The 24,076-nt window shown below is 45.6% G+C and overlaps 1 protein-coding gene across 4 annotated transcripts in view; it reads left to right on the forward strand.

Annotated features, from left to right (window-relative positions):
* Window positions 1-24,076, forward strand: part of MDM1 (Mdm1 nuclear protein) — a 390,136-nt gene that overhangs the window by 108,150 nt on the left and 257,910 nt on the right. For all 4 annotated transcript variants that reach the window (XM_069629725.1, XM_069629726.1, XM_069629727.1 and 1 more), the window contains one exon: window positions 18,676-18,803. In XM_069629725.1, coding sequence (XP_069485826.1) covers window positions 18,676-18,803 — 128 coding nt within the window. The remainder of the gene's footprint in view (window positions 1-18,675; window positions 18,804-24,076) is intronic.

Consider the following 24,076-nt stretch of genomic DNA (forward strand, 5'->3'; position numbering starts at 1 on the left):
TCCTTGGATTGGGCGCAGTCCTGAATGGCTGCTCATCTACCTTGCATATACAGGGACGTTTTAGTGGTCAAGATACTCTTGTATGAACCCCTCAAAAACGGAAGGTTTAGCTTGTCCGCTATCAGGCATCCCACCCTCAGACAAGCAATCAAAGCCCACTTGGCTGCTCTGCAGTGCTTGTCAAACCAGGAATGTATTTTTCGGGCCCCTTTTCTATTGCGCTTTACTGGGACTGATAAGTGTCCAACAGTCTTCTGCATGGTGACAATGTTCCTGCATATACATTCCAACTGGGTAACTGGATCACAAAATGCCTCAATTTGCCCCAGAATGTTACCATACAGGGGCGGACCTGTGTCCTGTAGGTTGACATTCACCCATTTGACAGAGCGTTGTGCATGCCCATGGGCTGTCATGCCGACTGCTCTATCTGAATTTGCAGAGGACGATTGTGCCAACGTCTTAAGGGTGAGCATGATCCGTCTATGGTCACTTTCTAAATGCTCCAAGACTACAAACCTCTGTTATATGCCAGTCTGATCCCAAGACCAATGCGTAATCTATCCTGGAGGAACCATTAGGGCCATAATATGTATGCTTTGCCTGCTGGTCACTAGCAAACCGTCCATTGCAAGACCTCATGCCGGCTTTATGAATGCTCCCCACCAGCTCCAAGGTCTCCGTGTGAAATGTAAGATGTTTTTAAAAACTTAAGAAGCAAAGACTTGGTGGATTGGAAGGACACTTTTCATGCTATCATAAAAGGCTGCGAGGGACGAACAACTGGAGTCCTTCATTTCAATACCCTGCTACCCTTAAGGGTAAAGTGGAGGGTATGACTCATAACGTCACAGATCATAATAAATGTCTGGAGTTTCATAAAAGTTATGAAGTTATGGAGGGAGCATAGGGTTTGGGGCCATTTGCCTGGTCGACGGCTGTCATTTAACTTTGACACATAAGACAAGGTAGGGGTGAGAGGATATTTTGTTACTTTGTTAAGCATTAGAACATTTTTGATGGCCACTAGTTAAGATAGATAGACTTGTATCTCTTTGTCTTGATGATCAGTTATAGCTGTAAGACAGGACTTTAATGCACCTCAAAATGGCACCCCAAGGTTTGGTCATTTAAAAGGCTTAGCCTGCTCGGATCTATGATATGATATGATATGATTGGTTATTTATAACGCGCTTAATACCCAATGGTTTCTAAGCGTGGACCCGAGGAGTGAACCTGTGTTGCTCTGTGTCGTCTTGCCTCCAAGCTGAGCATGTTGCCGCTGAGCTATCCTCCCCAGATTTGAGGTCCTTATCTCTCCCTCCAGTGCCTAGATCCAGAGAACAACTTATGGCCTGACATTGAGTTGTGTCATCGTGCAATGCATACCAGACCACTCAGTGACGCGAGGTGCCATCTCCCGGGCCTAAGCTGGATACCTGTTCCAAGGCACGATTGGTGCATTGGAACCTAACTGGGGAGGTGCATGGCCAATGGGCCTCTGCAGGGGTGTCCCAGCACAGGCAAAGTTTTTAGCACAGAGGCAGAGTATTGCTCACAGGGTGGGGCTGGGCACCTGTCTGCCTGGACCCCATAGGGGTCAATGCTTCTGCTCGTCACTGACATGAAGAAACTGCAGCGGTCAAAGGGGGGTCTCTGTGAGGTATTGTTATCAAGCATGGGGGTGGAATGATACATTGCATCCTAATGAGACTTGGTTATAGCAGGGATTGCTGGCAGCCTGGAGGATTCTAGCGTTGTGGGGCCTTTTGAACGTTGATGTAAAATGGGGTAGAGAGTATCACAGGCAAGGGCCATGTTATCACTTTCATGTTGTTGACTGAGGCATCTGGGTGGAGAAGGGGAGGTGCAAGAGAGATAAGGATCCTGGTAATTGGTAGCATAGAGTGGTGGGGGAGGTGGGTAACTGTGTGGTGTCTACATGAGGCTTGCGTGCTGGGTCTCCCACGTGGGCGCTTGTTGGAGGTGCCCTATTGGCCTCTCCTGAGACTTGGGCTGGAGTGAAGGACGGCGGGGTGAGTGAGTGTAGGATATGTGCTCACTGGCTGGATAGGAAGGTAGATGAAGATATTGTCCATGATGAAAGGAAGTAAGGTAAGGGGCACTGTGGTCCACTGGACTGTTAGTGATATACCCAAGGGGGAGGATTAAGTGTTGCCGAAAGTTATAAGGGGCAGCCCCTTTTCTTGCAATTTGCATAAGGACTAAGGCAAACCGATGCAGATATTGAGGCACTGGTCACTTTCACTCACACCCCTTCAACACAGTGGGCCGGTACCAAACGGCTCTGTAATTAGTAGCTTACTGAGTCGAGTTGGTACCCTAAGCCTGTCTCTGTGTAATCAGTCTGTGTAGAGGGATCTAATTTTCTATGTTTTGGGGCAACTATCATCTGGCTTTTTTGCCTCCACCAAGAAAGCAAAGTGTAATTCATCCACTTCCCGAGTAGAGAAGGATCCTCAGCCAACTGTTTGTTGCGGTTGGATCGCCATTACCAGAACAAAGGTGCCAGATTCTTTCATTAGGTGCATGAATAGAACATCTTCCATCTTGGGTGCAGCCTAGATCATGTATTATCTTTTGTTTCCCACCCAGCCAATGTAACCATTCTGGTGGAGCCCGCAAAGCTCCATTTCAGGACTCCTTAGCACGGCCGCAAAGAGGGAATAAGTGAGTGTCCGTGCCTCTCCTCTGGCTGGCCCCTGTGTTTTTCATGGATCTATGTGAATATTGTGAAAAAGTAACATCGAAGACGAAAATACCTCTTTGTTTTTTTTTTCTCCACTAACCCCCTTTTACCACAGATATATGCGGCGGGTAGACCCCCCAAGCTCCCCAATACCCTCTCACCTTTTATATTTACTTAATTCACCTCGCTACATATATATGTGGTAAAATGTGGGTCTTGAATTTCGGTATTTTGGGCTTTGACATTATTGCCTTCTCTATTTTCGTATGATCGCATTTTTCATAGGATCACGGCAGTTCTTTATACCCACCTTTCTGCTGGATGTTTTATTGCAATTTAATTTGAATCTAAACTTTTTTCTCCTGGTTTCCGAATCCTCTTTATGTGGCCCAAACGATCCTTTGAAACCTAGATCTCAGGATAACCCTCTGAAATGTTTGACTATCCCCTAATCTGTTGCGAGACTCATCACTGTTTATTCATGGAATTGACCGCTGCTATGGGGAAAAATATTTTTTTTTGACAATATACTTCTGCACCTGGATTTAGCTGGAAATATTCTTTTAAGTTATCCTGATAAGATCAAAAGGAAAAAAAACCAAAATGAGAGAATGGGGGAGAGGCCAGGAACATATTAATCGATTTGAACTTTTAAAGAATACAGTAGGATAGTCCATTTGAGCCAAGTTCCACTTTCCACAATGCCACCTAGTAGCCATCGCCAGTTTTGAGCCACATCAGTGCAGTAGAGTCCTTACAGCCTTGTGTTTGGAGCATTGGGGCATGAATAGAAAACACCACACAAGTTATGGTGGTTTTAAAAAGGCTATTTCACCAAAATAGAACTCATCCTTTAAACACGTCACTGTTTAATTGTCAACTGACTTTTTCAGTAATAGGCCTCCTTCACTGATGGAAAATCCTGCTTACTCTGTTCTTTTTCTCTGCAACCCCCTTTCCCTCCCTTTTCCTTATCCTTTCCCACATGTGTGCTTTTTTCCTCATTATTATTTATTTTATTTTTATAATTGTACTCTTAGGGCCTCATTCCGAGGATGGCGCAAAGGGATTACCGGCACCGGTAAGGACACCGGTGCCGGTAATCCCTTTGCACCCTATTCTGAGGTCCCTTTGCGGGTCCCGCTAAGGCCGCCTGGTTTTACCAGGCGGCCTTAGCGGGAGCTGCAAAGGGTCCAGGGAGCAAATAACGGTACCGCAAATTGCGGTACCGTTATTTGCACCTTCCCCATTCCCATTGAGCCCTATGGGGGCTCAGATGGGAATGGGGAATGGTATTTTCAATGGGACTTACCGGTCCCGCAGAGGTCTGACTAGACCGGTAAGTCCCCATTGAATGAGGGTGGACTCAGTACCGATATTGGAGGCAGCCATGGCGCTATTAGCGCCATGGCTGCCTCCAATCTCGGAATAAGGCCCTTAGTGTGCATGTGCTTTTTTTTATGTATTCTTGACAGTGCGATTTAAGTGAAATGTCCTTGAGTTGAGTAAACATTTAGTTGAGATGTCTTTTAAATTAAATACATGTGGTGAGATGGAAGATGATGTTCATGTGGATTTCCAAAATTAGCTCTGGGTGTGGATTTTGGGAGGCCAACCTATTATGGTGAGCAGGAAAGACACTGAAGTCTAGCCAAACCCAATCAAGGTATGGTAGCAAAGTGGCAAGGCCTAGTCTCAGGAGTGGTTTGAGAGTAATGTACGGCTACAATGAGTCCCCACAGAAAAACAATAATTCCAGTTAGACCGCTTTGTACAAACATATGCAATGATATATTATGCCTTTAAACTACACACAAAGCAAATGAGACCTCGAGGCAGATATTGCCACATACTTACTATAAACAGATATATACATTCACCTTTAGGAGAAGATAGAAAACATTTCATTCAATAACCAGTGCAAAACAGGTAAGCATTCAGATGCAGAAAGTTCAGTCGAAACACTGTAGAGCAACCATAAAACAGTTCCCTATCACTTAGTAAGTCCAGCCCTAAGATATTTTTTGTGCCTTCTGCCCTAAAGTCAACAGTTCCAAAGTTACATTTTTTAGGAAGGTTTACTAAGTGATTGGAAGATGCAAGTGGTTATGACTCAAAGTTCAAAAAGATAAGGAAATTTCAAGTAAGTAACACACTCATTCCTAATACACCAGTATAGGCCTAAGAAGGGATACATGATAGGGACATGTAAACCTATGGATAACATGGCGGAAAGGAATATCAACTTACCCCCCCTGACTCTGATTTCTTCAGAAAGCACCTCAGAGGTTCGGATTCCGTTGGGGACAGGTTCTTCTGTGCTTTGTCCCATCGAGTGAGGCAGAGGTCCTTTTCAACTTCGGGGTTCAGTTGTGACCGGTAATGGTGCCTGAATCTCTGTTTCAGGCACCTTCCAGCTGAGCACCTGTGTGAAGAAAAAAAGAAAAATTTCAGGACACCGCAAGGGAGCAAAGCAGATGGTTTGCAATGTGGGTCACCATGGTGAGGCAGTGTACCAGGGCTCGAAGCACTGACGAGTGCCTTCTTGAGATCAGGACAGAGGAGCAGTGCTTCTCCAGAACCTTCACTCTGGTCGCCAGCAGCTGCACATTTTCATGGGGGTCTTGGCTCCAATGATCATCTGTCGAATGGCCGCAGGAGTCCCCCTTTTATCCAAGATCTGGAATGGAAGCTCGCCCAGATCCACCAACGGTAAGGATCTGATCCACTCAAACTGGTATGGCTACCCAATCATGGATAGCCACTAGCCACAACATCTGCCCAGCCTCCACATCCGGGCTCACACACAAACTGCCTCTTTGGCTAGGAGAGCAGCAGCTTTCCCTTGGAAAGGACATGCCATATCTGGAAACTCCAGACCCTAGAGGATAGGAAGACGGCCAAAGAACAATATGGCCAAAGGACAGGCTGAAACCTCATGGCACAGCCATCTCTTAGTAACCAATTGTGGTAAATGCAACAGTACATGCGTAAAAGGTATAACACACAGTAGTAAAATATCTGCTGCCACCAGCTCATCCTGGATACATTATAAATGTAATCAAAAAGCCATTACAGAAAAAAAGTAAGAAGGCTACAAAGTACCCTAATCGTACTCCACTTTAGAGTGAGGTGTGCAGTTGTAAAAATACAAGAAATCCACCAAGAGAGGCAGTAAGCCTCATTACAAGTAGTAGCAGTGTGGCAAAAAATGGCGGTAACGTGGCTGTAATTCCATAACCGCCCATTACTGCACCACCCTACTACAGGTTTGGCAGTGAGATGGATGATTGTCCTCCCGCAAACAGCTGAAGTGAAATATGCGACCTTACTACCAAAAATCAGTAAAATCAGTGGAATTGCCACCAGCGGAAATTCTGCTGAAATCCCCATGGATTCCTATGTAGTACAAAAAGGGGGACACCACGCTATCAAGAGTTAAATCTGTGGGACAAAGTTGCGCTAACAGTAATTCGGTTTGGCATTATTCAGCGGATTTACCACTGAAATACTGCCAAACTTGTAATGAGGCCCATAGTCTCTCATTGCTGATAGTTTTATTGACTGATACGTTTCCCCTATACGAGTGATTAAAAAGACAAGGGAAGTAAATCAGAAGGCTATACTTGCCTCCAAAATGTCTGCTCAGGAGTCCAAACAAAGCAAAAAGAAAGGGTGTCCGATAGAAATCTATGGGAGGAAATTAGCAGCCTTAGTTATAGAAACATCTCTAAGCATCCATAAATACTGCTACCCTGCAGCTTTTAAACTCTATTTAGAGTTCAATCACTACTGATACCTTCGTTTTCTAATTCTCTCACACTCAGTCACTACTGCTACCTTTTGAATTTTCCAATTGTCTACTTTGTAGCTGTTTAACCCTCAATTGCTATTTTGGCCGCAGATCTTTCAAACTCTGTGACTCTTCATCACTACTCTCACCCTAGAACGTTTCAACTCTTCAATGTTTCCACCTTAGAGCTCCTTAACACTCTAGCCCTTAATCGTTTCTATCATCCTAGATCTTCACGACTCTCTAATCCTTGATTAGAAATTAAGTCACCATAAAGCTTTTCAGCTCTCTAAACTTCCATCACTACGGATAGCCTTGAGTTTTTGAACCATTGACTACTTCTTATAACATAGTGCTTTCCAAATCCTTAACCATTGCTTACTGCCTGCAGCTACTCTTTGCCTTACCAATTCTACACATCTTTTCTTTACTCTTTCTCCGTTTCCCCTGGCCTGTTCTCACCCTATTATTTTTACCCCATCCCTATATGATCACTTTTATACATCTCCCACTTAACCATTGTCCTCTCCTTCTATTTCTAAACAGACAGGCTCCTTTAAAATTGCATGCCTTCACCTAGTGGTAGCAGGGGTTGAGCATTCATGGTGAATTGTTGGAAGGGGACTGGGGTGGTTAAGATAGAGGGTAACAAGGTAGTGCATTGAATCAAATGATGTACACATAGATGAAGATGGGTAATTGCATTCAGATTGTGATTCTGTTAATTAGGGCCGTTCATGAAGTCCAATGCACAGTGGGGCCTTCATTTTTCACATTTTGTGCACAGAGGTACCTTAGGGTCACTATCGGCTCAACTGGGATTTAACCCTTTGCAAAAATCAATGCTAGAGATGGGCCAGATTCAAATTAGCTCACAACGATATTGGTCCTGATGGAGCTCCGTTAGGTTAAATGTCATGAGCTGTGGCTCGGTTGTGATCCCCCTGATCTTTTTGCTTGTCTTGTACTGGTTCACCAACATTTTTCCCTGCTTAGTCTTCATCCAAGGCCTAACTAAGGGCCTCACCACGAGTTGGGCGGTTGCCTTTAAATGCGGCGGTAACAGTGTTACCGCCGCATTTACCGCTCCGCCCAATCTCGAGTCTGGCGTGTTTACCCCCTGCTCAAACATGCCGTAAAAAAGCCAATTTTCGGCACAATTAGTGCTGGCAGTATTACTGCATGGTAATTGTGGCAATAATTCCCCACTGTGTCCATTGGGGAGTAACAGTTAGCACCCAACCCATCAGGAAAGGCGCTAACGCAAATAAAGTTGGGTGGTATCCCATTCAGGATACTGCCCAACACGTGACGAGCACCTAAATATGCAACTCAAGGTGTTGTCCCCTAGGCCTTCCAGTGGCAGTTCCCAAAGGTTACTCCGTGTTTTCCTGGGTACGTAACCTTAAGCACCAGATGATGGTGGCAGTGAAAGTACTTTACAAGGTATCCAGGCACTTGCAAGTAAATAACCTCTGGAATCAGTAATCTGTTCTCTTGCACAGAGCCCCTAGGTGGTGATCTGGCATACGAAACTGAAGGAGTTCCACAGTTTAATGTGACTGTGTTATAGGCTATGGATGGGTCCAAATGTGATCTTGGCTACTCTGATCTCAGGAATTCTTGGGGCAGGATCAGATCTGGAGATTATATGACAAGAAAATAAAAGTTTGAATGTGACCCCCCATTAACTGGGTGGTGCCAAATGTGTGAAAGCATGGAAGAATGGATTGGGAGCACACTTTCATCTTCCAATATTTTGATGGTTGGGGATTCTGCACCTAACCCCTGTCAATGTCTGGGATGAGTCCTGAAGCACAGAGCAGCAACCTGAAACTGAAGAGGACCCAGTAGTGGCTGTGCTTCAGCAAGCTGCTGAAGATGACACTCTGACGTTAAAGCACTGCTGGGATCGGAGGCTTCCAGCCTTCACCAAAACTCAGGGTAACTGTGAGCGTCATTCCCTTGCATTGACCCACTGAGGCCAGCTGGTTTCCAAGCTTCCAATGTGCCCCTGCTCCTAGAGATTTAACAAGAACAGCAACCTGACTTCTACTTTGTTGTTCCATCAATTTTCTGTTGGCTATATATCCTTCAGGGCTTGCTTTGAATAGGCAGGTGCACCATACAACTGTGGTCTTGTAATTGGTCAAGCTTTACAAAAAGACAATGGCCTCATTAAGAGTTCTGCCGTGCCGAACAAAAGTGGGGTAATTTTATTACCACTACTGTTTTTGCAGTAATAATTTACTGCTGTTTTTACCTCACTGCCGAATTCCGAGTATGACCTTAAAGTGGAGGATTCACCTTCAGCATAATGCTGGATCTAAATCTTCAATTTTAGGGCCAAAAATCAGCTAAATTACTGTGGCGGAATTACTGCGACTAGTAACTCCACCAAAACCCCTATGGTGTTCTATGGACTCTGAAAATGGGAATTAAAACCACCTTGCCACCACTCGTAATCCCATGTTAAGTGCATGAGCAGGTGGCGGTAACGGTAATTGATTTTGACAACGACTTGGGGTATTTATTGATGAATTACTGCCAAATTCATAAAAAGCCTTATATCTAATCAAGGAACCTTCCTCAAAGACCCCTGAGATTCTGACGAGTCCCAGGCTTATCCGACATTCGCCCGTAAGCAACCGTCTGCTTGATACCACCCCTACACCATCAGCTACAGCAGCACCATATTACAAAATTGGGGCCCATTTGCCTTCACTCAGCAGCACATCTGGTAATGTTAATGTGCCGAAGGCCCCAGCACACTCATACTTCAAAAAAAGCCTCAATAGACAATGGATCTCTACACACAGCAAGATTTATTTTCAGTCAGCTGGAAGACATCACAGCAGCCACGGTTGGTCAGTCAAAAAATGCTGGAACTTCAGCCTGTTCATTTTAAACACACTTTTTATAGCAAATACAGGATTGCACAACAATATTTATATGCAAATCTGGACCTTACTTTAAATACATTTTCATTGGTCCATTTACTAAGGGGTCACACTATCATTTACTCTCCATTGGACAAAAAACACTTCCTGCTTAGGATGACTTGCTATTTTAAAAACACCCCTGACAAATGGTAACTATGTCAGAGTTTGGCTTCTCTGACATAGTTACCACTTGGTGGACCAGGTGGTCCTGTGGGACACACTTTTGTTTAGTTGTGCATAGGTGTCACACCGATGCGGCCATGGAAGCTATGGGCAAGATGGAGGCGCTATTAGGACTCTACGGCTTGTCTGTTAGCGGTCTAGCCTTTTTTTTGCTACGGGCATATATGGAAGCCACGCCCCCTGCGAGTCGCGTTGCAACTCGCTTTCGCTGACTTTTGTTTTGTCCCTTACCAGTGCCTTCCTTGATTTCCTCCCGTCTCAGCATTTCCCCTTTTGCTGCTATATATTTCCTCTGCTGCCCTATCCTGCTCGCCGGATCTTGGTTCTCTTCCTTTGCCTTCCTTGCATATCATTCTGTTTATGTTTTCCGGCTTTGTCTAGTTCTGTTTCTGCTATCTGCTTCGCGCTGCCGCAGACCTGCCTTCCCCGGCGGCCGGGTTCCGACTTGTCGGCTCCCACCCGCTCGGGGTTGCTTTCACTACATCTCCATTCTGCGCTCTCTCACTCTCTCGCACTCAAGCTCACTCGTTCTCTCTCACTCTCTCTCACTCAGACTCACTCGCGCTCTCTCGCTCTCACTCATTCTCTCTTGTGCTCTTTCTCGTTCTCGTTCTGACTTCTGGCTCTCTCTGATCTTACCGGTTTCTCCGGTAGTACTATTCCCGTGCTTACCCTTCTTTGTCCGCTTCCGCGTGTATTGCGGAAGTCCTCTTCAGCGACTCTTCCTTACCTCTCCTTCCCGGGCTCCTTCATCCAGAAAAGCCCCGCATCAGTGCCGCTATCCTTTGGAGTTACAACCAAGACCATTGTAGAAAGTCCTCACCTGCCTCTGGACCTTCTAATCTACCCGGCCATCGTCATCTGCAGCTACACAGGGTTTTTTCTGCCTTTCAGGCTTTTTCCCTGTTTGAAGGAGCAGGCTCCTCAGGGTTCACTTGACTGTTTGTTTTATTAACGGTCAAAGTGGCCTCGGGAGGAGACCGCCCCTATCTCTTTGAACGTAAGAAGGGGAAAGGATCTCTAAAGAAGGAAGGGGAAGAAGAGAAACCTCCAAAGGACCAGAGAAGGAGGCCGAAGGTACTCAGCCACAGTGAAGATCCAGGTGAGGCGATCCCTGGGAAAGGAGCCTTGGGCAGTGACAGTTTGCAACGCCAAACAGCTACTATGGCCTCCTTGGAGCAATACCAGGAGATGGTGACAGCGATCCAAGGCCTTCAGGCAGAGGTTCAGAGCCTCAGAACAGAGAATATCAACCTACGTCAACAGGTAGCGGCTCCAGAAGATTTCCGAGGCGATTTACCACCACTGACATTCTCCTTTGGGAAATATGATGGCAGTCCTCAACTCTTGAAAGAATTTTTGGATGCCTGTATGATATACTTTACGTTTCGACCTAAAGCTTATGAACTTGACAGAGCCAGGGTAGGGTTTCTGGTCTCCAACCTTGTGGGTAATGCCTTGGCTTGGGCTACTCCACTGATAGCTCAGGCAAATCCTGCTGTTAATGACTACACTCTGTTCACTCAATTGATGCGTGCCAGGTTTGAAAGACCGGAAGTTCAATATTCTTCCTACGAAGCCCTCCTAGACCTCCGTCAAGGAAACCAAGATGTCCAGACTTATGCTTCCACATTTATGAAATTGGCGACAGAGGCAGGGTGGCCGGATTCTGTACAGCAGACCCTCTTCCGACGAGGCTTACATGATGAACTCAAGGACGAGCTTGCTCGGATGGCACGTCCTGCTGCCTTCCAGGATTTGGTCACGATGTCTCTGCAGTTGGAATACAGATTGCACGAGCGAAGGTCTGAAAGAAGGAGGTTTAGACTTCATCAGTCTATAGGAAACCCCACGGCAAATACCCCTACCAGACCACAGACAGAAGAGCCTATGCAAATTGGAACAACTAGAGGTCCGTTGACTCCTGAGGAACGAAAAAGACGCAGAGATCAGGGTCTGTGCATGTACTGCGGATCCTCGAAGCATTTGCTTCGGAGTTGCCCTGAGGTACCCCCGAGACGTTCGGGAAACGCATCTCCCCGGTCTTGAGCAGGGAAAGGAACCGGGCGGAGCTGAAGAATCCCTGCAATTCTAGACAACAGGACGTGTCGGGAGAGGACCATAGACTTATGGTATTTACAGTTCATCTTATTTTTGAATCACTCGCTTCATTAGAAACCTTGGCTATGTTGGACTGCGGTGCCGCAGGAAACTTTATTGATATTCAGTGGGTGCAAGAACAAGCTATTCCCCTACTTCAAAAGGATTGTCCTTTGCCAGTAGAGGGTGTAGACGGAGCTCCTCTCTCATCCGGACCCATCATCCAGGAGACCGGTCCAGCCACCATGTCTTTGTTTCAGCACCAAGAACAGATTACCTTTGATGTAATTAGAGCTGCTCACTTCCCTGTCATCCTGGGCATACCTTGGTTACGCAAACATAATCCCAGGATTGACTGGTCTGCCAACACTGTCAGCTTTTTGTCGCCGTTTTGCTCGGCTTCGTGTCTACCCCTGGCATCTCCTGTTGAGGGGAGGGGAGTCCCAATTCCAACCTCCTCGGCGGTTGTTCAGACGATTCCTCCGTATTACCAGCAGTACGCCGAGATTTTTGAAGATAAACTACCCCGTACTCTACCCCCACATCGAGCAGAGGACTGTGCTATGGATCTGAAGCCTGAAGCATCGGTTCCTTTGGGGCGTATGTACCCGATGTCCCTCCCGGAAAGAAGGGCACTGAAAGAATATCTAGATGCCAATCTACAGAATGGCTTGATCCAAGAATCTCGTTCTCCAGCAGGGGCCTCAATGTTCTTCATTCCCAAGAAGGGCACCATAGAACTCAGGCCGTGTATAGATTACCGGGGATTGAACAGCTTGACTATTCGAGATAGATACCCTATGCCCCTTATAAAGGAGGTACTTGAGGCTGTTGAAGGAGCTTCAATATTCACCAAGCTAGATCTCCGGGGAGCCTACCACTTGCTGAGAATCCGGAAGGGGGATGAGTGGAAGACCGCCTTTCGGACTTCTCTGGGACATTTTGAATATAGAGTCATGCCCTTCGGTCTGGTGAACGCCCCTGCTGTATTCCAGCGTTTTGTTGATAAGATTTTTTCAGACTTGTTTTATGCCTCTGTAGTGGTCTATCTGGACGATATCCTGGTCTTTTCTTCTTCCCTTTCAGAACATCGAAGGCATGTCACTCAGGTTCTCCAAAGATTATGGGATAATCAGCTCCTGGTTAAGCCAGAGAAGTGCGTCTTCGAGGCTGCCTCAGTGTCATATTTAGGGTTCATCCTCTCAAAGGAGGGGGTACAGATGGATCCCAAAAAGCTACGGGCAGTCCTTAGATGGCCTACTCCTAAGAGTCCCAAGGAGATACAGAGGTTTCTGGGTCTGTCCAACTTTTATAGACGATTCATCTCTAATTTCTCTGACATAGTATTGCCCATCACTCGTCTTCTTAAGAAGGGTCAGAAGTTTGAATGGGATTATGAAGCCGACCAAGCCTTCTAGTTACTCAAGAAGACCTTCACGACTGCTCCCATTCTAGTGCAACCTAACCAATCTCTCCCCTTTGTGGTCGAGACGGACGCCTCAGGAGGAGCAATTGGAGCCGCCCTCCTGCAGGCTGGCAAGGATGGAATGGAACATCCGGTTGCATATTATTCTAGGTCGCTCACACCAAGTGAAAGGAATTACTCAGTTTTGGAACGAGAACTACTGGCGATTCGCCAGGCCTGCATTGAATGGAGACATTTATTACAGGGAGCTGCCCATCCTTTTCTGGTCCGTACTGACCACCGAAATTTGAAGGTTTTACAGCAGATGGAGTGTCGGAACTCCCGACATGCTCGTTGGGCCTATTTCTTTTCCCAATTCGATTTTGAAATAACTTACCTTCCCGGAAAGGACAATGCCTTAGCGGATGCTCTTTCTCGGAGCCTGGAGTATCAAGAGAATCAGGGCCAGGATGAAATACTTGTGGGCAAGAGAATCCTGGGAATGATTAGCTCCTTCTTGCTTGATGTAGAGGTTGCTACCAGTCGTTCCGAAGTGTCATCGGAGTACCAACCACTCCTGGTTAAGAGGGGTATGTTGTACTTTCATCAGGGCGCATTGTTTCTACCGTCTAAGGAACTTCAAACTCAAGCCCTGTATTGGTGCCACGACCTTCCTTCGGCTGGGCATAAGGGCCAAGGGGCAACTCTACATTTGGCTTCTAGATATTTCTGGTGGCCGACAATGACAAAGGACATTAGGGCATATGTGACGGGTTGTCCAGTATGTGCCGCCAACAAGCAAACCACTCACCGACCTTTAGGCCTGCTCCAACAGGAACCTCTACCGTCTCAACCCTGGGAACATATTTCTACTGATTTTATTGTAGATCTTCCCCCCTCTAAGGGGTACACAGCTATCATGGTGACTGTAGACACCCTGAGCAAGATGGCACATTTTTCTCCCTTGCCGGTCTGCCTTCTGCTCCTGCTTCGGCCGAAGTATTTCTGAGAGATGTGGTGAGATTACATGGCCTGCCCCGGACCATTGTGTCTGATAGGGGGACTCAATTCACCTCTCGATTTTGGTCAGCGTTATGTAGCTCGTTGGGAATAAAGAGAGATTTATCTTCTGGTTACCATCCCCAGGGCAACGGCCAAACAGAACGTTTAAATGCCACCCTCGAACAATATCTCCGCTGTTTCTGCCATCAGGAACAGGACATGTGGCAGTCTTATCTAGCATTGGCCGAATTCACCTACAACAATACCCAACATTCCGCTACAGGATGTAGTCCCTTCTTCTTTACCTACGGGTATCATCCGAGACACATACCTCTTTTTGGGGTACCTCCTACTACAGTGCCCTCGGTTGATCAACGCCTTCATGAGCTTCGTTCCATCCAAAGGGAGGCAGTGCAGAAGTTGGAGGCTAGTAGGATCCGCTACAAGAAATACGCCGATAAGAAAAGATCACCTAATCCCAGGTGGACAGTAGGAACTAAGGTGTGGTTATCAACCAAATATCTTCCACGTTGGGTTCATCCAGGGAAATTCTCGGCCCGTTTCATAGGTCCGTTTCCTATTTTGTCTCAGGTGAACCCTGTCGCTTTTCGTTTACGACTACCACCTAGTCTGAAGAAGATTCACCTTGTATTTCATACCTCTCTTCTGAAGACTTATCATCCCGATCCCATGAGTCGCCGTGGACTCTCCTCTTCAAGGATCGAGGATCCTGACCCTGAAGAGTATGAGGTAGAGAGGCTGATGGATTCCCGCTACAGACATGGCACCGTACAGTATTTGGTCCACTGGAAAGGGTACTCTGCTGCAGAACGATCTTGGGAACCCAGACGTAACATTCACGCCCCACGTCTACTTAGACTGTTCCATCGCCTTCACCCAGGGAAACCTGGAGGAGAAGGGATAAGGAGAGGGCATACTGTCACACCGATGCGGCCATGGAAGCTATGGGCAAGATGGAGGCGCTATTAGGACTCTACGGCTTGTCTGTTAGCGGTCTAGCCTTTTTTTTGCTACGGGCATATATGGAAGCCACGCCCCCTGCGAGTCGCGTTGCAACTCGCTTTCGCTGACTTTTGTTTTGTCCCTTACCAGTGCCTTCCTTGATTTCCTCCCGTCTCAGCATTTCCCCTTTTGCTGCTATATATTTCCTCTGCTGCCCTATCCTGCTCGCCGGATCTTGGTTCTCTTCCTTTGCCTTCCTTGCATATCATTCTGTTTACGTTTTCCGGCTTTGTCTAGTTCTGTTTCTGCTATCTGCTTCGCGCTGCCGCAGACCTGCCTTCCCCGGCGGCCGGGTTCCGACTTGTCGGCTCCCACCCGCTCGGGGTTACTTTCACTACATCTCCGTTCTCTCGCTCTCTCACTCTCTCGCACTCAAGCTCACTCGTTCTCTCTCACTCTCTCTCTCACTCAGACTCACTCGCGCTCTCACTCACTCATTCTCTCTTGTGCTCTTTCTCGTTCTGACTTCTGGCTCTCTCTGATCTTACCTGTTTCTCCGGTAGTACTATTCCCGTGCTTACCCTTCTTTGTCCGCTTCCGCGTGTACTGCGGAAGTCCTCTTCAGCGACTCTTCCTTACCTCTCCTTCCCGGGCTCCTTCATCCAGAAAAGCCCCGCATCAGTGCCGCTATCCTTTGGAGTTACAACCAAGATCATTGTAGAAAGTCCTCACCTGCCTCTGGACCTTCTTTTCTACCCGGCCATCGTCATCTGCAGCTACACAGGGTTTTTTCTGCCTTTCAGGCTTTTTCCCTGTTTGAAGGAGCGGGCTCCCCAGGGTTCACTTGACTGTTTGTTTTATTAACGGTCAAAGTGGCCTCGGGAGGAGACCGCCCCTATCTCTTTGAACGTAAGAAGGGGAAAGGATCTCTAAGGAAGGAAGGGGAAGAAGAGAAACCTCCAAAGGACCGGAGAAGGAGGCAGAAGGTACTCAGCCACAGTGAAGATCCAGGTGAGGCGATCCCTGGGAAAGGAGCCTTGGGCAGTGACAATAGGTCTTTGTCGTGTCTTGCACATAGGACAGTGGAGAACCCTTTTAACATTCCCCATATCAAAACCTGTTTTGCAGTATTCCAGTATGCCCTGGCACTTCCCTTCAGTACAGGAAAAACTATGATTTTAAACTTCTGGGTATTGCTTTTTAAATGTTTACTTGTCCCTTGGAGGGAGTATACAGAGTTAAAGTATCAGCTGTTTGGAAATTCTGCCTGTGTTTACCATTGCCACACCACTCAAAATTAGGGTTTGTGTGGTGCCATGATTGAATCTACTAGTAATCATTATGAGCTTATCAATAAGAGAGACCTATCAGTCCACTAAAAGCATCTTTCAATTATGTTTTATGCTTCATTATCTTGTTTCACCGACAAAGGCATCCTAGAAGAATCATATAAGCATTATCTTCCGACTATTTCAGTTGAATGGAGTACATCACTAAAGATTTTCTTTAACCGTTTCTGAACATTTGACCAGCGTTTTATCAGATATATCATGAATTCTCTAATAAGACTTAATATTTGCATTTGTCAACCTTTCTCTTTCTCAAGGGATTGTTCCATTGGCCTTAAAAATATCTACTGTTATGCTTTTGCTAAAAAGCCTTAGCTTGACCTCCGCTCATTACAAATGTATCGCTCAATTGCTGGGTTGCCTTGGCCAGCAAAGATTTTGAAGAAGGCAGGCGCCTTAACTGCAAGATCATGCAGGAAAGTTTCCCCTTTTAGACTCTTAAGCCCGGTTTCTCCCCTGTAGTAGCACAGAAACTGCCATGGTTGCTGTCTGCGATGACATCCTGAAATATGTAGATGAGGGTGCATTGACTCTGCTAATCAAGTTAGATATATCTGCAGTATTTGACACCCAATTCAATCTTCAGTACCGCTCCTATGCTGATGACGCGCAGAGCTACATGCGCATAAATAATCCTACTGTTTCTTTTCACAAAATGTTTACTGTACTTCTGAAGTGCAACTGCGGATGTTCTTGAATAAACTTCAACTACACCCATCTTTAAAATAGATTAAGCACGTAGGACACAAACATCTGCTGGTTGATGTAGCTCAAATTCCTTCTCCTTTTTTGTTTGATCTGGCTACTTCTTTTGCCCAAATGTGGAAAATGTGGGCTGTTTCGGAAGTCCAACTTGGGCTGTGAGCAACAAGTTGGGGATATACTGCAATCTATTTTTTATAGACTTTGGTTACTTCCCTATGCTAATTTCAGACTGGACTATTCAAATGCATCGTCAGCTAGCTTTCCACAAAGACAACTCTCTCGTCTTCAGGCTGCTGAAAATGCTGCAGTTGGAATTATTTTTCAAGCATTACAGTCTTCTCCGATTGACCTTCAACGATTTCCTCATTGGCTGCCAGTCAAACAGAATATTGAATTTAAAATACTTCGTCTCTTTATGGGGGCATTCATGGATTAGCCCCAGCCTTTATATCAGAGAAGCTCTGAAAATATCTCCTGGCTCAACCTCTTCGATCTGAAGGTGAACTTTAGTTGGTCGTGCCCACCTCCTGCTTTATTCACAGTGGAGACAAATGCTTTGCTACAATTTGACCCTTGTTTATGGAATGCCCTCCCTTTTTTCTTAGTGGTGTTACCGCCAATCCTGTTCCGAAAGATTCTTAAGACTTATCTCTTTACATAACTCAATTTTTCTATGTCTCACCACTGTATCTTTACGTAACTTCCATTCTGTGCCCTTCTCCCATGTTGTAACCTCTGAGCCTAGATGCAGTTAGTTCTGCCTGACTGTGTTTTAAATTTAAAATCAAAATCAAACACAACTAGGGCTACTATTGCCAGAGGGATTGTCTCTTGCATTTCCAAAACTTACTATATATGAGATGCACTAGTTCCACAACCACTTACTCCTCATTCCACCAGCACCAAGGCAGCGGTGTTCCCATTGCAGACATATGTAGGGGCAGCCACATGGGCCTTTCCACATATTTTCAGTAAGAATTACTGCTCTGGAGGTATGCTGCTTTTGCCCAGAAGGCATATGCTACCGGTTTCCATCCAACTTTTTCATTTAGCTATCAGGTTACCAGCAAATTTTGAAGGAGGGTGAGAAGAAAGGAAGAGCAAGGAAACAATACCTATATGGATGTGCTGGTGCTATTTAGCACTTTAAATGTATCATTTAATATAAAAAGGAAAGTTTTCCTATCTTTGAAACATAGGCTGCATAAAATAGGTGACAGAGTCGTTAGAAAGCACATGCCGTACAGCCAGCCTAACTCAGACCAATCAGAGCTGATCACTTGAGTTCCAAATGTAGAGCTTTCAGTTCATATTCCTTTTCCACCTGTCAGGAAGAGGGCCCTTAGAGCACAATCCTGCTGGTTTGTTTTTTCAATGATTTTTTTCATCTGTGGATATTGCTTTAAAAATAAATAAATAACATTTCTAATAAAATCAAAATATCCTGACTTGTATGACTTCTGATAACACTGTATATTGATGTTCGTTTGCAAACCAAAGTACAATATATATGTCTCCCTTAGAATAAAAAGGAAGAGTATTATCCATCAAAGGAAAAGCAACCTGGATCTGCGCACAAACATGCTAACCAGAGAAAGAAATCAAGGGAGCAGTACCTTCAAAAGCATCACTTTCCACACCGGGGCTATCGGTAAGCACATCACCAACCGTGTTCGATTGTGTGAGCAGGCTAACAGGCCAGCCTGCTTCTTTTAAAAATAGTAGTGTTGCGTTGCAGGCTGCTGTGGGACATGTGGCTTCTGATCTCCAGGTGATGCGTATTTACACAGCTGACATTAATAGTGCAGGTTTTAACTGTGCTGAACCTGTGTCACAGGTCTTTACTGATCTGCTAACGGCGGCGCAGCAATGGTCTGTGTGTGGGTTGGGAGGGGACAGGAAGGGGAGGAGGAGCCACAAGATTCGTGTGGAGCGGTGGGTGAGGGCGGGCAGGGGACACAACGGCAGGGTTTGAGGGAGCCCCCCCCCTAAGAATGAAGAGGGTGGTGAAAGAGTGGGGTGGGGATGTAAAGGGGTGCTCCCCCTTCGTACATTGTGAAGGGCACAGGCCTGGAGCCCCAAACAAACATGGTGCCTCTTCACCACTACCTCAGTATTGTACCCAGCAGTTTGCAAAGTGGTACAGGCATGAGACCCTTTTACTGGGGAAAATAATCCTGATAGAATAAAACCTCCTGCTGGTATGTCTTTCAGAGATCAGACCAGCATTGACCAAACTACTAGAATAACCAAAACGGCTCTAAGAAATTAGAAGCGTGTCAGAATACAGGAGAGTTGCAGCATGTCTTTCTTGCATACTGGTCACCCTTTCAGTATATTTGGGCCATGTGACAGGAAGGAAGTGTTCATCCACCATACTGGCTTAAAAACTCCCAAGCCACAACCAGCAAAGAGCGAAGAGCTAGAAGGCATTGTACAATGATGGTGTAACCTATTGATCCCAGAACAGCCAGCAAACACAATGACTAACTTTCAGGGCAGCTGCCAGCCTCATGGCACAAAGGCAGTCAACTTTTATGACCGTGGCCAATGACTGTGACCATGCATGCAGCACAAAGCATCTCCATGGCACCCGCAATTCTTTTGCACTATTTAATCTGTAGTACAAATCACTGTAATGAACATTGCCATTTATTAGCATTTGGGACAACATATTGGGAAAAGTGTAAGCACACGGGTATGAGTTGCTTGGAGAGTTTAGAAAATGTGAATTGTGGGGCCAGGCTTTCCCCTCATGCTTGGCGAGCTATTGTAGGACGATCTCAATAAGTGTGGGAAACCTTTTGAGTAGGCAGTTTGTGATCTACCTAGGACTCTTGTGCAAGGCACATTACTTTGCCCTTTTAAGGAAAGCCCTAGCCAAACAAGTCACATTTTGTTAGATTCGGTGTGCCTTCTCGCCTCCAAAAATAAAAGAAAATGCCCATCCTCTTAAGATCCTTGGCAGATTACAATGCACGCATATATTTACAGTAAAAGTTGGTAGTGATAGAGATTTCTCTCTTGGCACGATTTGGTTGAACGTGTCTCTGTCTGAAGACATGTCCTGAAGAACATAAGATCTGTGATTACGATGGAGAAAACCAAACAATATTTGTGTCATGAAATGTGGGACATTAACCTTTTTACTGTCCTCGAGATATAGATACATCCTAATGTCCTCAACAAAGCATTGAAAGGATTATAAACGTGGCCCCACTTGAGTGTGGTTTCCCCTATATCAGAAGTAAGCAGTCTTTGGCGCTCCAGATGATTTGGACTACAACTCCCATAATTGCTCACCACTGACTATAACAGCTAGAGCTAATGGGAGTCGGAGTCCAAAGCAGCCGGAGATCTCTTGCCCTATATGATTTACGGTGGTAGTTAGATGACTGCCACTTTTGTGAGAGAAAATGTTTGAACTGTAATCAGGAACAGTTCTTTTTGCAGACATGTCAGAAAGCAAGTTGCATCCACATTTTTGAGCGCCCACATCAATATCCAAGAGCTTATATACTATGGTATTGAAAAACATATCCTGTTTATAGACCCATCAACTGCATGCTATGAATCCCATTTAGGTTGCACCCCTTCACGCAATCTACCATGCTCATCTTAAGTTATTACAATCCACACTGGGGAAATGTCCAGCTATGCTCTTCTCGTCCATGCTTTACCCAGCCTGGGCTGCATTATGTAAATGCATCTAACCATAAGCTGCACTCATTCAGCCATGCTCTGCCCAAGTACTGAACAAGCCCTGCACATCCCGTGCTCCGCTCTGCACTTTTTCAGCCATGCGCTGTACTCCTTCAGCTCCACTTTGCACTCTTTCCGTCATGCTGTGGACATCCTTAGCCATACTCTTCATATGCTCAGTCTGTGGAATGCCACCCTCACACTTCACCTCCAAAGCCATATTGCCTGCTCTCCCTCAATCAAGCGATGCAAATGTTCAGCCATGCTGTGAACAACCTCAGTCACATTCTGGGCACCCTCACCTATTATCTGTGCACCCGAACCCTCAGCCAAACTCATCACACTGATAGTGAGACTCTGTACACCTTCAAACTACAGGCACCCTTCTCCCTCAGGCAGGCTCTAAATACCCATGGCAATACTTTTGATTCTTCTGTATCTATGGTCCCTCAAATAAACCTTACACTGAACTATTCAAACTATTTTCTCATACTGCTCTGACAAGTTAGGCCCTTCCTCTCAGAGCAGCATTTTTCTATCTTGGGCAGAGCTCTGGTGGGCTCCAGACTGGATTATTGCAACTCATTATACGCTGGTTGTACTATGTCATCTGTTAAAACGTTTCAGATCTTGTAGAATCCATGGCTAGGGTCATCACCAACATCCCTACATCTGTTCACATCTCTCCCGTACTTTGGAGATTACATTGTCTACCAATCAAGAGCAGAATCTCCTAAAACTTCTTACTCTGGCCCATAAAGGTCTCTACAGTTCCTCTCCTCTTAACATCAAGCAGCGATTCATGTGGCTAGTATCTTCTATGCGATACTGATCGGCCTAAAGCCCCCTGATGTATAGGCATGCCTCAAAGCTTTCTAGAACATTCAGTAGATCCAATGCTGTTGTGACAGCTAAACTATGGATCCGTCATCCGCCTGATCACCGACAAACGTAGATTTCACACAAAAAATGAAAACCAAATTGTTCTAAGCTAAGAGACAAGCTATTATGACTTCTGATTGCGGTCTGTTTCGAGCGCTGTGAAAACATTTGGTTGTAGTGCCTCTCACTACACATTATAGAAATCTACTAATCTGCTCTTTAGGCGTTTTGAGAGGTATCACATCGCTGAAATTGGGAGTTGAAGAGAAAGGACTGCAAAGGGACAGATACGATAGGTTTTGCAGAATGGGGCACATTCTATGGAGGGCGGGAGACAAAAGGTCTGTACATTTCTTCAGGTATGTCTGTTGATGGCTGCAGGATGGTGGCTACATGCCATTCTGTACATATCCACCTGCACACTGAAATGATCCAGAGAATACTGCAAGGTTTAATGAGCAATATACTGTCCTAACTCTCACCTTGTAAAATCTCTAGCTTCTATTAACCCTAATTAATCGAAATAAACAGGAGCATGCTTGGCTACCTGCGCAGCAAGTGAAGAGCTTGTGGGCTCAGGACTATTGCTACTTTCTAAACCCTGCTTAATGTTCGTCGGCCTAGAAGCACGCTGCTTTGTGCATTAACACATATATTTCTAAGAATTTGTTCTGTAACCATATGTGCTTACTGGTTTTGTATTTCATCCTTCGACAAAGTTCAACTTTTTTTATAATTTGATGCACCATCTTGTTATATCTTGGTAGTTGTTTTGATAAATGTTTTCCCAGCTGCTGTAATAAACATTTATCAATTGTTAGTATCAGCTACTGAAACCTCCAATCTCGAGTTTCTAGTATACATGGAATGATTGTCAATCCTAAACTTTAAAAAAAGATTTTAAAACAAGAGTGCTAATAAAAGAAATGGAGGTTGATTATGGAGTCGATGAATTGAGATCTAGGAGGATCTCTCGCTTCAAGTGGGCCATTTCAATAACTAATATACACGATGGGGATTGTGGCAGATTATCCTCCACCTTTCTTTACAAACACTTAAAGGTACTGCATGCAACATCCAAGTGCCATGGCAAATGCAGGATTATACCACTAACGATAAGAACACCCCTAAATTACCCTGAAGAAAGTTGAAGTCTGCAAGAGCCATCAGCAGGGATTCTGCAGGGCGATCTGCTTGCTGATGGTCCCACTGCTGCATGCATACAACCAGAGAAGCTCGGAGCCTGAATGCTGAAGGAGAGTGTGAAATTCAAAATGGTAGTCAGGGTTTTTATCTCTTCCTGTCTCTACCAACACCCGAAGCTCCAAAGCACAGGTGGGATGGCTTAAGATCCCAGGAGCCTATGAAGAACTAGTAAATTAAACAGGGTAGAAATGGCCAATGAGGAAAAACTAGGAAAGAGAGGGAAGTGTAAGGGTGAAGAAGTAGACGCAGACACAAAGGTGGCATGCTTGTTGGCATAAACCTTTATTTAACAGAAAAATAAGGAAGAACCCTATCTGTCACTATAACTAAGAGGGGTTTCCCTGCCTCGAATAAAACTAAGGATGGTGTCAGAAATCAAATAGTCCACTGTCCTGTCCCAAACCTATTTCTGCCCTCACACTTAAAAACTATAGAATGGGTTATACCCTGATTCCAGAAGGCTGGCTGCCTCCTTCTGCATTGTACTTTAGGCAGTTCATAAATGATGGGGGGGGATATCGTCCTTCCCCTGACCTTCACTAGGCTTTTTGGTACAGTTCCACAGAAAGAGGGAGGGGAGTCTCCCTTCCCCACGCTGTCTCAGGCATTTCTTTACAGTTCAACAAAGGTGGGGGAAATGTCTCCCTTCCCCAGGCCTTCCTTAGTCTGTCCTCCAATAGTTTCAATGACGTCTTGAATTTTACCAGAGGATATATCTGTCGTCCTCCATACTTCTCTTGACTTTTGCCAAAGGATATGTCGTTCTTCCACTGGTCATCTCTTCTCATTATGTGGGTCCCAGACCCTTTTCTCAGGTGTATAATGTCTCTTATTCAGACCTGGTTCACTAACCTGCAGGCATTGTCTTGCATGTACAACTCTTCAATTCTCTCAATACACAGGTCTTAGACCCTTCTTACTCTTCTGGTTTCCGTGGGGTGCTCTCTCACCCAGTATGTCTGTTTCGTTTCTCTGCTCGGTTCCACAGGGATCAGGAAGTTAGTTCCCCACTTTCCCCCAACCACAACCTCGAGTATTTTTCAGCGCTTTCCTGGTCCACTTCTGCGTACCTTCTAGCTTGGTCCACGAGGGTTCTGGTCCTCAGCAACACTGGCAAACATCTCTGGCTTCCTC

This window comes from Ambystoma mexicanum, chromosome 12 (assembly GCF_040938575.1).
Source record: "Ambystoma mexicanum isolate Mex_15411 chromosome 12, UKY_AmexF1_1, whole genome shotgun sequence".
In the NCBI taxonomy this organism is placed as follows: domain Eukaryota; kingdom Metazoa; phylum Chordata; class Amphibia; order Caudata; family Ambystomatidae; genus Ambystoma; species Ambystoma mexicanum.